At 38.8% G+C, this 14,645-nt stretch overlaps 1 protein-coding gene across 11 annotated transcripts in view; it reads left to right on the top strand.

The window, feature by feature from the left end:
* FHOD3 (formin homology 2 domain containing 3) overlaps window positions 1–14,645 on the top strand; it is a 590,681-nt gene that overhangs the window by 412,359 nt on the left and 163,677 nt on the right. For all 11 annotated transcript variants that reach the window (XM_075921655.1, XM_075921652.1, XM_025187260.2 and 8 more), the window contains 2 exons: window positions 6,827–6,938; window positions 13,243–13,337. In XM_075921655.1, coding sequence (XP_075777770.1) covers window positions 6,827–6,938; window positions 13,243–13,337 — 207 coding nt within the window. The remainder of the gene's footprint in view (window positions 1–6,826; window positions 6,939–13,242; window positions 13,338–14,645) is intronic.

Here is a 14,645-nt window from a genome sequence, read left to right as displayed (position 1 = left end):
CCCAATGCCATGACATTGTTAGACTCAGAGGTAGCTGCACACAAAAGCAAATATTTTTCAGCAATGTGTCCTCTGAGTTCAAGTATTTTGAAGCAACTCTCCTTCATTTTAACAGATAATGGCATTTGGGTTCTTGCTTGTTGCAAAATAGACTGATTCTTTTCTTCTTTTACTGCTAGCCGTTAGTCTCATGTGGATTTGAGAAATAATAGAAAGGCAGTATAATATTCAGCACTAATTTTCATATAACAGCATAATTTTTTCTATTGTGTTTTCTCTTTCTAGGTATGAAACAGTTTGGGTCTGACAGTTATGTATCTTTCCCCTCCCTTTTGTCTCAAATAAATAAGTGGATAATTTAGAATAAATAAAATGAGAATAATAAACTGGGGATGTAAATTGTACTACTGTCAGTAGAACCTTTTTGTTTCTGCAGTCATTTTATAATAATAGAGAATGGTCTATGATGCTTCCTGGTGTGGAAGCTCCTATTGGAAGTTCCATCTTTGGATTAAAAAAAATATTCAGATTTATTTTTAAATGGCATGATTAGATCCTTACAATAATAAGAGTTTACCCTGTGCTAAATACACTTTGGCTTTACATCCCCTGAGCATGTTTGATTTCCACCTGTTTCTGAGATGCAATCCTCCACTTGTACCACTGCAACATCTAACTTTGTTCTCTTTCCAATCCACTTTGCACCAAAGTTAATGGGAAGCTGTCCCCACTCACCCAAAAGTCTAATACTGCAGTACTTACTCAAGCAAAACTCCCATACATATCAGAGACAGTTTTGACAGAGGGAGGGCTGCAGTATTTAGTACAACTCCTAGATCACTTGAGTAAGAGAGGCTTACCTATTTTTTATTCAAGGCCAATGCAGTCTCTGTATTTCAAATGCCTTCTCTCCATCTTTGCATTAGTAGTGGCTTTATTACTATAAGAACTTTGCTGCCACACATAATTGCAAACCTTCTGGAGATTGCTACATGGACCTAGAAGCTGCTAAAAATAAACTACAGTAGAATCTCAAAGTTACTGACACCTCAGGAATGAAGGTTCTTCATTATTCTGAAAGTTTGTAACTCTGAACAAAACATTATAGATGTTCTTTCAAAAGTTTACAGCTCAACATTGGCTTAACTCAACTTTGAAACTTCACAATGCAATACAAAAATGCTGCTTTTAACTCTCTTGTTTTAAATGAAACAATCACAGAAACAGTTTTCTTAACTTTATCATTTTTTAAGTTTCTCTTTAATAATTTACAAATTTACATTTAATACTGCAAAATGTTTGTGCTGCTGCCTGCCTGCCTATTTCTTGTTCTAAGTAAGGGGCGTGACTGACTGGTCACTTCATAACTCTGGCGTTCATAATTCTGAGGTTCTACCATAGTATGACTCTCCCCAGTGAAGAAGAATGTTACAACTTTTCTGTACTCCTGCCATCTGGTGGTCTGAGGTACAATATTTCAAGTGTTTACTTGAACCTTAGTCTCTTATGTTGTATTGCAACATGCGGAAGTCCCGACACACTGCAAGGGCACCTAATGATTTCAGTGCACTAAAATTTGTCTCAGGCCTCAAGTGACTACAGTTCAATAAGATAAATTCCTCCTTCAGTTATTTTGGTGTAACCACGTTGTATCCATTGAGCACTCCGAATATACAAGGGCTGTTAGGAATTCATTTAAAATTTTCAAAAAGTGAGACACCTGAATAGCTAAAAGCCGCACAAAGTGAATATTATTTTGAGTCCTCATTAGTGAACCTTTTCTCGACTTTCCCCGTGAAGTTTTAGGTTTTTCTAGGGAAATAATTAACAATTGGAATGAGGCCCTTCACTGGAATATTAATGTTGTCATCTCTGTTGCATGGTATGTTTGGCTAGCTTTGTAACACATTATTTCTATTGTCTTAATGTAACAGATAAAACAGGAAGGACTGCCAAAGTCTCTGAACAGTGTAAAAGAAACTTAGAAGGAAAGGGTTTATGATTCTTCCTTGCTTCCCTTCCCCTCCTCCCTTTTACAATGATGGTGGCATTTAATGTAGATCCAGAAAATGCTAATATCATTTCCTCTCTGTAAGTGATGTGAAAAGAACAAAGTAGTTTATGAACATCACTTTCCCCTTTCTGTCCCCTCCAGCAACCTTGACAAAAACATTGACATTGCGGCCTACGTTGATGTAAGAATCCAGGCTCAATCTCAAAACCTGGCTTGCACTTAGTGAAACATTGTTTCCTTGGGTCAGCACATGTATTTATAACCCCAAAGGACTGACATTTTTTTCATATGTAAAATTGTAAATAGTTGAAGAAGAAACAGGAAAAAAATAAGGAATTAATCACAACCCCAAACTGATGGCATTGTGATGATGCCGTTGTCTCTCAGGAAGCTACAGTTGTACTTTTGCAGCTCTGTTTCTGCTCATTATTTTTCTTACTGTACCATGTCCTGTTAAATCAAAGTTCCAAGTATCCTACAGATTTTTAAAGTAATTTGGCTAATTATTTAAAACGCCACAAGAAACAATGAATCCTTCTATATTACAAAGTATAAGAAGGCCAGTATATTTCAGAAACAGCTTAAATGATTTAAACACAGTTGGAGAGTGCCACACCTCCTTCAGGCAGCTTTCAGTGATGACTGCAGTGAGCCACAGGATGCTTTGGCAATGATTTAAAGTACCTGGGGTTCCAGCCACTGCCAGCGGTGGCAGCTGGGAGCTCCAGGCCTTTTTGTATCTCTGTGCCCTGGACCAGTTTCCCTTTGCCCCTCTTCTCCCCCATAATGCATTGCTAATTCATGTGATATGAACATTAAAATTGGGTGTATGGGTATTTTAAATCAATCTTTCCTCTCATGTCAAAAAATTGTGGCTATAATATCTTCAGGACTCGAGTGTGTGTTAGTTGCAGGCTTTGATTGCAAAGCTTTCTTATAACAGTTTTCCAAAGACAAAATTATGTTACGCTGTACCTGAAGTGTATGTCTGAAGTGGACCCTCAGTTTAATTTAAACCAGGCAGTATATTTCTCTGGGGGGGTTTCACACCTTCCTCTCCAGAGAAGGTAGTGTCTTCACACATTGCATATAGACAGTGTCTGGTCTTTAATGCGGACATGACTAAACCTTTTCAGGCTTCATCTCATCTGTATGTGTCATGTGCAGGCCATATGAAAGGACAAACTGTCTCCTCGCAGACAGTCTCTACATGGATAATTTCCTGCATCAAGACTGCACACAAAATAGATTCAGCTATGCCCTGTCTATGGGTGTGATGTCATTCAATGAGAGCATAAGCTGTCAGTGGCTTTTTAGGTGACATCTCCATACTGGATATGTTTAGGGCTGCGACGTGGTTGTTGATATGAAACATTATCTCGTTATCATGAGCACATGCAAATTTTGGCAAGGCAGTTCCGCAGTACTCATTTAAATAGCCTGTGGAACCGAGCCGCTGCTGGGTCTGTTTGTGAAATAGATGACTGGATCTACTTGAAGAAGAAGAACAGTTAACTTGTAATTGTGGTCCTTTGAGATGTGATGCAGATGGGCAGTCCACGGCCCCATCTGTCCCCTTTGCATCAGAGTCTGCGAGTTTGATGCAAAGGAACAGAAGGAGTCGGGATGATGCCACCTCACATAACCAGAGGAGAAGCCATGGACATGAGGCGCTAGCACTACCCCTCTACAGTGACTGAGGGGCAAAAATCTCTGGCTCCAGTATGCTGAGTGCACATGCTCCCAAGAGAAATACACCTCTGCATCACATCTTCAAGAACCACAGTTACACAGGTAAGTGCTTCTTTCAAAACAAGTTGAAATGATTCATTTCAAAATGGTCAAAATCAGCTATTTTGACTTAAAAATCAATTTTTTTTCTGTTTAATGCAAGTTCCTTTTCCTCCCAAAAATTCAGTTTGGGGGCCAATTGCCCATTCTAAATAAAAAGTCATACTTCACTGCAAATCAGCAAGTTGAATGTTTTCCGTATCATTTTATGTTCAAATGTGCGTCATCCCCTGCCAATAAATCTTGGTGACAACGAGATTAAAAAAGTTAACAGCATTCAAATCCACTGTTCATTAGTGTCACCAATCAGTTTGGTCATGTAGTTTCACGTATACCTATTTCCCCACAATTTATTAATTATTTTGTCTGTTTTTACTCTGTTAGAAGCTAAATGAACTCTGAAAATGTGCAGCTTTATAACTGAATTTAAAACATCCTTCCACTGCCAAAATTATATGAGGCGGTAAACTATAATTTAAAAGGAAAAAAATTCATAACCACCTCTTCCTCCTGGTCTTGCTTGCTGGATTGTGCCCAGCCGCCAAATGATGGTCTGGGCTCCAGTTAAGCACAGTAGGTTAACAGCTGCAAAGAACACTCAAAAAAAGTCAGACTGTTTTTGCTTCAATAAATTCACTTACAGAACCCTTATTTGGCTCAAACAGTTACATTAGCCCTAAGGGTTTACAGGATCTATAGCATAGCAGATGCAAGCTGAGTGGAAGAATAAATAGACTTGTTAGACTGCTATGGGATTGCCATGACCAACCATTAGCATGCTGAGATCACAAAATGGCCGTCTGCTTTTTGGAAGAGGTAGTGGAATTACAGATGGATTTTTTTTTTTTTTTTAAGCTCAGCATATCACATCAATTTTTGTCTGTTGGAAGCTGTATGTGACTTTGTTCCCAGATACCTTCTTATGGTTGCAGTCATCAGTGACCAATGTGACTTAGCATAAAGTTCTAGGAAAACTCAAAAGTTATGCCCTACTGTAAGATTTCCTTCAATCTTCAGTTGAAAGCTTTTCAAGGAAGAGACTTTGCTTAAACATCTGTGTGCTACATAACTGAACAGACTTTGATCTGGACACAAACTCATTATAAAATTAATTAATAATTTGAAATGATAATTAAGCAATAAAAATCATCCCCAAATACTACTCATTTAATGAGTTGAGTTTTGTACCATATTATTAGAACACTACCACTAAGCTCCTGATTTTTGTTAATCTGTTCACTGCTTTCTTAAAACAAGGAGTCACTAGACAGATAGTCTGGTGATGAGGATGCTGAGCTGGGAGACCTGTGTTAAGACCCTGTTCTTCCATGGACTGCGTGAGTGATCTTGAGAAAGTGACATAGACCCACATTTTTAGAGACAAGTTGGGTAAAACAGTATTTTTATTGGGTCGAGTTCTGTTAGTAAGAGAAAGACATGTTTTCAAGCTTATCCAAAGCTTCTCCAGCTACCACAACCCTGCATACAGATTTTTAAAGGTGTATAGGTGTATTTTTGCACTTCATAGAGTTTAAGCTCCAGCTGCCTTAGAATCCTGAATCTCATTTTCAAAAGTGACTGAGGTGCCTGAGTGTGACAGTCCGTACTCCTGTATTCACCATTTTTACAAAATTTACCATAGTTCTTTAGAAGTATGCCTTGCGTTATCTGAAAACTCATATTTTGCTGCTCATTATTGTCCTGGTAAAGTATGCATAGCCACATTGCATGTAAAGTTATGGGATTCTTCTGTATAGTTTTACTGGACATGTCCTAACTCTGGGTGTAGCAGCCACAAACCAATTCCCCAGAGGCAAAAGGCTAGGCAATCAGGTGTCAGTAAAATAAAATGGACCTTCACCTGTATAAGTGGCCATTCTGTAGCAGATGAGAGGATGTGAATGAAAATCTACTTTCTGATAAACAATCATCTGTAAGGCCTGAGAATAGAATAGAATAGAATAGAATAGAATAGAATAGAATAGAATAGAATAGAATAGAATAGAATGATCACCATTCTGATACAGTTCTTCTTCACTAGCCATACACAATCCTATCTATTTAAAAGTTCTCCTTCTTTAACTGTCTTTTATATGTGACACTCTTTGTTGTTTGATGAAATGTACCTTGCAGGGAAGAAGGTTTTGTCAGAAGTCTGGTGTGTGAATGTGTATATGAAAACATGTAACTGCTCTCACAGTGTACTTTGGAAATGATCTCATAGACAAACCCTCCTCTCTGTTATTGAGAAATCTATGGATGAAATTATGGCCCTATTGAAGTCAATGGGCTTTGCCAGTGATTTCAGCTGGATCAGAATTTCATCCTAGTAGCCACAGTTGAGCCATTTCTAAACTCGGAGAATAAATGATGGGAGGGCCACTCATTGATGGAGTTTTTGTTTTCTTGTTTCCAGGTTACAAACTCAATGCTTCCACCACAGAGATACAAAAAGTCCATTTTATTAAAAGAGTTTTCTGGGACAGTTAAGAATACACACGCCTATCCTTGTTCCCATGCTTAATGAACTTCAGTCTATTAAATAAAAATTGTATACGAGATTAAAAGAAAAGCAGCTAACAGTCATTTCCTATTCCGGAAAAAGAAGGAAGAGCTTGAAATCTGACCATATTAAACTCTCACCAGTAATGAATGATGAATACTGTGTTGGGAGATGAGTGCATTCAGATCAGCACATACGGTTTCTTCCATGCTTTGGCCAGGGACTATCAAGGGGCATGAGGAATGTATGGTTACATTTGTTATGCACTTTGGAGTGTCAGTTTTGGCGTTAAAATTGAGCTGCAATTAATGGGGAGAGTGGTATCCTATCAGCGAACAGCTAGGCCAGCTGGCTGTGCAGATATTTCATGTATATGGCTCAAATAGCTTTATTCTCTGTATATCGTTGACATTGTTGCCGCCAGCCAAAATGCAGTGCTTCCATCTGGTAGAGTGGCATGCAGCACATCTGGAAGTACTGTGAGCTGCTGAATGACAAGTTACTTTCTCTTCTTTCAGTTCCGGCTGGTGGTAAAGACAGCACTGAAACTGCTGCTGGTGTTTGTGGAGTATACAGAATCCAATGCCCCACTTCTAATCCAGGCAGTATCCACAGTAGATGATAAGAGAGGTGAGTAGCTGATAATGTAGGGTAAAATTGTGGCTCCCCTGAGAGTTTTGCCATTGATCATGGTAAGGTCAAGATTTCACCCGTGGTACATGTTTGTCTTTTCATTCCAAAGGAATCTTCCTCGATAGTTTTTAGTCCCACATTCCTTTTCTAAAACTGCTGCTTAATTTTGTTAAAGGCTTCAGAAGGGTAGCAGAGTTAGTCTGTAACAGGAAAAACTTAAAAAACAACAAATGGTCTAGTAGCACCCAACTAACAAAACATATAGATGGTATATGAGCTTTCATGGGCACAACCCAGTTCTTCGGATAACTTCCAACACTCTGGTCATCTGAAGAAGTGGGTTGTGCCCATGAAAGCTCATGTTACCATCTACATGTTTTGTTAGTCTTTAAGGTGCTAAAAGACTGTTTGTTGTTTTTCAAGTTTTTAAAGTTTGTTTAAAGTATTAAATACAGCACTGAATCACTGAGAGAAGTACCTTCCTCTCTAAATAATTCATTGGGTTTTGTTAATGTTGCTGGTGGGATAAGATACTATTTAACATGAATAATCATGTTAGAATTGGCACATGTTGAAAATATACATTAAACACATTGGTGAAACCTGTCATCAATGTAATCAGCCAGAAGAAGTTACTTTGTTTTATTTCTAAGACTATGTGGAATTTCTCCATAATGAGTCTGTCTATGATCCCATACCTATCTCTATTGTCCTTATTGCTGGAGAATCTAGGGGGCTCACAATTTTTTGTGTAATAATTTTCACAACATCCCTGTGAGGTAGAAAAGGGCTGCTATCCTCATTTTACAGATGAGAGACTGAATGACTTGCCTCAGGTCACACAAGAATTGTGTGGCAAAGCAAAGAATTGTATGTTGGTCTTCCAATTTGTAAGCGCGTACCCTAACCACAGAATCATGCTTTCTCTTTTGTGCATAATAGCAGCCATCTAATATGGAGAAAAAGTATATCATCACTTTATGTTGTCCAAAAACCTAAACAAACTCAGACCTCTAAAATGTTCTGTTGTTACATAGCAGTAAAATTCTCCAGCAGACATTATGCTGAAACCTGTTATCCTTCATGTCTAGGGGAAAAAAGTCTTGAATTTAAACAATTTGCATACAGTAAGAAAAGGTAAAAAAATGTTGTAGTGGGTTTTTTTGGGTGGTTCTTTCCATAAAATATTGCTAACCTCCAAGGTCATGCTCTTTTGATTTGAACTGTTCCTTTGGCTTCATGCAGGTTTGTAAGGCTGTAGATCTATTGTTGTGGTCTCACACACATGGAGATTAAAACAACATCCCCATCACTGGAATGGTTGCCTTGCTCCCAAACTTCCGCCAATAACTCCTTATGGTTAAAGTAAAACAAATGATTGGTGGGGACGGAAGCAGAGTGCGTGATGTCAGGGAGAGAAGAAAAAGTTGCCAGTTTTCACTTCTAGCTATCAAAATGGGTGTATTGAAAATATATTTTTTTAAAGAGCTATACATCCTCAGTGGCCAGCTGGAAGGCAAGGGGATACTTTAAAATGTGGCCAATTCAGGTTGGTTTTCTGTTTTGAATTAAAGCCTATAAACCTAAGAATGCTGTACAGTAGAAATGTACTAATAGTGCTCATGTAATAGTAAGTTCTATGATTTATTTTTTACAGACAATTCTGGTATTTCCTCAGCTCTCTGAACTCACTTACATTCTCATATCTTCAAATCATCAGCTGTTCCCATGATAGCAAACGTGATTCAATTATGGGGGGGAAAGGAAAAATCATACCCTCCGCTTTTATATCCCGTATGATTGCCTTAGGCCTATATTTCACTCGCCCCTTCCCCTCCCAAAAAGTAATAAAACAACTTCAGAATCAACATAACATTTTGGTTTGCTTGTGGTTAGATAGCTGATTGTTGAAAGCAAAGTGGGAGATTATTAGAAATCTCACCCCAATGGGGCAGCATATTGTACCATGGATTCACAACTAACTTATCATTACATATCCACTGTGCTTAAAAAAAACCTCTCACAATTATATTAAAAATTCCTCAAGTCAAACAAGAAACTAAAAGAGAAGTCTGTTTTCTTGTTCTTTCTGGTTAGGATTGGGTTGGGATTTTTTAAGGTCATCAGAGGAATAGCATTTCATTTTTAGATGTGGAGATGTTGCCTTTTTAATTTCAGTCATTGGTCATTGCTCGCTTGTAACAGTGGCAGGCCTGCTTTAAACGATTTGCTTATCAGATGGAAGAAAAGAGGAAGAATATGTTTCATGCCTTGTTTTGGCAATATTATCATAAATCTTGGAACTAACTAATTAAGTTCAATGCTACTTTGGAAAAAAACCCTATTTTTCATCCACATGCAAAGTGCTGAAATATGGCATAATTCTTTAACATGTGTAGCACATATGATTAGCAACAACAACAAAACCCTCTTAATAATTCAACCCCCTTTCCAAGTGACCCCATCTGTGGTTTCTCTGCTAGAACACATCCATATGCAAACTGACATACAAAGTTCCATAGAAGTTGCTTGCTTAATAATGGATAAAGGTAGCTCATAAGTGAGCAATTGGGCAGTCCCTAAAACTCTTGCTTGTCCTCCCTTGTTTAGTTTTTTTTCTGATGTCTTTTCTGAGCTACAGTGTAACTGTCTCCCTTTAATTAAAGCACATAGATGCTGGGTGCTAGAAAGTGGAGTAGAAGTTCTACAGTTCCTTCAGCTGCTACTTTATCACAAACATCTTTTTTAATACAGAGATTAATGCATGGTGTCCGAACTGAGCACACTAACATCCTGTTTGTGCTTGTTGTTTCTGCTGCTTTGGCTGCTATGTGACTTGTAAGCGGCCTGTAATACAAGAATAGTCCATATTTTCCTCCTCATCAAAGCAGAGCTAGATGTTCAGGAGCTTAATACTGGTATTCCTAAGATTGTGTGAAAGGATATACAGGCACATAATACGTGGGTTTTTTTTAATGCATAAAAGGCCCAAAGGCATCTCCAAATGTAGAAGTTGTCACTTGTTAGTGCTTATGACTAGTGGAAATCTACAGATAAACCTTGTCAGTGAATTAATTCTCCCCTAGCAGTACCAATTGTTTACTCCTCACCTCTATTGTTAGTCTGTGGGACTTTTCATGGACAGAAAACTATTTGTGTTTCCTTGCATGGCTGATCTGTGGTGTGGAAACTGTATATAAGGACTTGGCTGACCCCACCAAACTCATGTTCCTTTTTTATTGGATTTAAACAAAATTCATGTGCACATGGTATTAAAGAGAGGCCAAAAACAGTCAGACTCAGGAAGATACCCTATTTGGATATACTGTATTTAATGTGTCCTGTATCATCTAGGACCTTGTAGGTGCTGTGCACCATCCATGACCACTTCTGAACTTAGTAGTAAAATGTGGATGAAGACGATACGATCCTGCCCCAAATCACAAGCTAAAGAAGAATTTCCAATAGCTGTCCACAATAGGAAGCCTATGACATACTGGAGAGTGTTTCTGATTCCATTCAGTAGGAAGGCCAAGAAAGAAACCTCTATCCGTTCACTACAGTGAGCCTGATTTTTTTTCTCTCTCGTCAGTTTTACTACTGATACTACATGAAGATCTCAAAGCACTTTTCAGAGGGGGTCAGTATCATTGCCCTCTTTTTACAGATGGAGAAACTGAGGCACAGAGAGGTGAAGTGACTTGCCCAAAGTCATCCTGTAGACCAGTGACAGAGCTGGGAATAAAACCAAGGCTCATAAGTCCCAGTCCAGCCAACCACCATATGTCCTTTTATGTCACAGTCTGCTGTCAGAAAAAAAACGTTGCCAGAAATTCAGCACTATGCCTTTTTTGCATCAACATTTGTGTACCTCATAACATTGACAATTAACAAATATAGGTAGGTAGCAGTATAAAAAGAAAAAAAATCCCAAAGAGCTGATCATTAAATGGATTTAACTTTTCAGCAAAGCTAAACCTAACCTGAAAAGTAGGCCTCACGATTACGGTTAGTGGCAAACTATGACTTTTGGGTTGGGATACAAATTACCCTAGCATTTGGGAGTGTTCAGATCTGTGGTTTTGGTTTGAACTCATCTGTAGTCTGAGAAGTTTGAAAGCTTTCCATAAAATGAACATTCCTCTTCAGGGAAGGTAGAAAGAATGAGGGAAAATGAAGATGCAAACATACAGCTTTTAATGTTTTTCCGGGCTCCTAGATAAGTGTCCATGTCTTGCTGCAGCCTCTTGTGAGCACATATGCACACACAAGTAACAAGATGAGAGAAGATAGGCAGCTTTCAGGTCACCTCATGCTTTCTATTTGATTGTGCAATTCGGGTTCACAATGAGAAAATAGGCAGACTCGATGCAAAATGTCCTTATCTAGTATAAATTGAAGTAGCTCCATTGAAGTCACAAGAGCTATGTCAGTTTACACCAGCTGAGCATCTGATCCAGAATTTCCATGTCCTGGGTCAGGAAATGGCCTTTTACAAATCACAACAGCCTATTGCCTTCTGAAAAGCAAGTACTGCTGGACTGGCTTGCTGATAACAGTGCTTGGTTGACAGAGTAACATTAAACACGCTGAAAGCAGCAAAGAAATTGGTGCACCCAGGCTAGCTAAGTTTGTGTTTTCGTGGGTAACTGTGGATGTCATCTTTATATGGAAACAGGCAGGATAATGTAAAATGATAGAATATCAAGATACTGCATTTAAAATACAAAATGGAATTGTTCTAATCAAGTGAGGACTGTCTGGCTATAGAATAAAAGGCATTTCCTCCCCTCCTCACCCCTGAAGTCCTTTCACTGACTCACAAGGCAAGGATTAAGTAATCAGTTTGTCATGTTATTGGCAGTTCACTTCCTTACAAATGGCACTGTTATAGGTCCAAACTCTCTCTCTCTCTCTCTCTCTCTTTCTCTCTCTCTCATTTTCTTCCTTTTTTATAATAGAAACCACAGAAAGACATTTTGTAGTGAGGATATAATTCCTACTGTTCATATATCTTATTTGAGCAGAGTGAATTTGTTCCACATGTCTTCTAAACATGCGTTCCTTGCACAAAAATGTCTGTTGATATGAAGAGGCAAATGAAAGAAGATTAGTGGAATGGAAAAGCTCATTACAGAAGAGTAGTTTAATTAATGGATAAGAAAAAATATTGAGCAGTGAAAATATGCCCCCTGACCTTTTGTACCTTTTGCAGAATATCGGTATCAATTAAAGTAAAAGTATTGAAAATGAGAACATTCTGCTGACTAAAATTTTCCATTCTATAAAATGCCATCACTTTGTGAATGGTGCTTTCAATTACGTCCCTGGGAAATCTCAATCTGTGAATGAGTGAGTGAGTGAGAGAGAGAGAGAGAGAGAGAGAATGAGAGAGAGGATATATATTTGAACGCAGCGTGAATGAGAGATTGCTCGCAGTCCTGTGATGATAACTCATGAGGTGTATATGACAACCACAAAATGATTGTTAGACTACAACATCTTTTCTTTGGGGTCATTGATCAATCAAAGACAGGTTCTGATGAAGAACCTCTTGTGTTTCATTATATGAATTGTATTGTCACTCCGAGTCTGTATCCTGTGGATAAAATTTTGGAGGTGGATTTCTGTGAAGATTGGCCTGAAACTGAATCATTTCTCTGCACTTGGGATAATGTCTTTCAACCTTGCTGCTTATGTTGTTGAATTAGTCTCTCTACGTAAATAATAGATAGCTGTCTGATTTCCCTCTTGATCTTCACATCTACTTCAAACACAATCATCTGAACTTTGGTCCTTCAATTTCATTGATAAATCAGTTTTGGCTCTTTCTTGAGTACATAGTGAACAGCCTTCAACTATCTGAAGGGAGGTTCCAAAGGCGATGATGAGAGGCTGTTCTCAGTGGTGACAAATAATAGAACAAGGAGTCGTGGTCTCAAGTTGCAGTGCTGGAGGTCTAGATTGGATATTAGGAAAAACTATTTCACTGGGAGGGAGGTGAAGCACTAGAATGGGCTACATAAGGAGGTGGTGGAATCTCCGTTGGTAGAGGTTTTTAAGCCCCAGCTTGACAAAGCCCCGGCTGGGATGATTTCATTGTAAATGGTCCTGCTTTTAGCTGGGGATTGGACTCAGTGACCTCCTGTGGTCTCTTCCACCCCTGTGATTCTATGATTCTACATATCTACCTCAGGGTTAGCTAAATAAATGGTATGGTTTTACAGAATTGCTCAGACATAAGACTTGAACTTGAGTCTACCAGCTGTTTTTCTAATGACTTTATCTGTGTTACTCTTAGGAGCCAAGCCATGGTCCAACATTATGGAGATCCTGGAGGAAAAAGATGGGGTTGACACTGAACTGCTGGTTTATGCAATGACTCTAGTTAACAAGGTTTGTTTTAATACATTAATGTCTTTAGCGATATTAGTGCTCATTTATTTTCAGTTACATCAAAGACATCTAGCAAGACCAGTCTTGTCCCAAGAACATACAGTGCAAGCCACTCAAAGCCAGACTGAATTAATCTTATCTGGAGTAGAATCAGAGCAGTTGACAGAATTGCCCCAGGAGTGGAGGGCCTTGGATAGAAGGGATAGGGCTAGGAGCTAGCCAGCCCTTCAGCACTGCCCAGCCTGCGCCGATGGGGACGCTAGCGGCAATTTAAAGGGCCTAGGCTCTGGCCATTGTTGCCGTAGTGGAGGTGGCAGCTGGGAACCCTGGGCCCTTTTAAATCACCGGGCCCTAGGGCAACTGCCCCTTTGGCTTCCCCATCAGCAACTCTTGAGTACTCTACCTGATGTTTTAATACTGTGCCAAGAGCCACCACTGTACTTCCATTTCGTAAATGTAACATTAACAACAGCAGATACCATGGTCAGAGGCACTAAGTATAACTTTGCATGATTATTTTATACAATACACTCATACAAATATTCAAATAAATATTCTTTAATTTCAACCCACAACAGCTGTAAAATTCAGAAACGAGTCTTCTCTTTCCAATTTTCTCTTTTCCATCCCTTAGAACACTTTCAGAGCTCCAGGTTAGAGAGGAAAATGAGATATTAGGGTAACTGAAAGAGAAGTTAAGTCACTTTTCAAATTAATTGGCTGGAGAGGTAAGAGGGCTGAACAGATGGGTAGAGGTGGAGGCATGAGGGAGAACATATTCACTTGAGGTATTGTGGTACTTCGGAATGGTGTGAGGGTTAGACAGATAGAAAGAGGGGCCTAGGTGTTTAAGAGTCTGACATGACTGATGTAGTGGGGGTCAGATATTTGGGGAGGGACACAGGAGATTTATTATTTGATAGATAAGGACAGTAGTGCGAGCATTAGCGGGAGTAGCAGTTTATGGATCAGTAAACTTAGGAGCAAATTTCTGAAGGTTAGTTTACAGCATTGTGTCAATCTGCCAGTATGAATAAAACAAAGTTATTCTTCTTGTTTATCATTTCTGTAATGGTCTCAATCAGGATCAGGACTCCATTGTGTGAAGTATTGTGCAAATACAGAGGAGGAGACAGATCCTTTCTCAAAGAGCTCAAAATTTAATTAGAAACAAAGAAATGAATGTAACAAACCATAGGAGGCAGAGTAGACAAGCATAATGGTAATAAGATCCCATGGTTACAAAGGCTAGCTTTGTACACAATTTGATAGTTCCAGAACATTTGATATTTTTCTCTTTGCACCAAG

Source organism: Pelodiscus sinensis, chromosome 2 (genome assembly GCF_049634645.1).
Source record: "Pelodiscus sinensis isolate JC-2024 chromosome 2, ASM4963464v1, whole genome shotgun sequence".
NCBI classification, from domain to species: Eukaryota; Metazoa; Chordata; order Testudines; family Trionychidae; genus Pelodiscus; species Pelodiscus sinensis.
The sequence above is the reverse complement of the archived record's forward strand: the minus strand, read 5'-3'. Positions and strand labels throughout refer to the sequence as shown.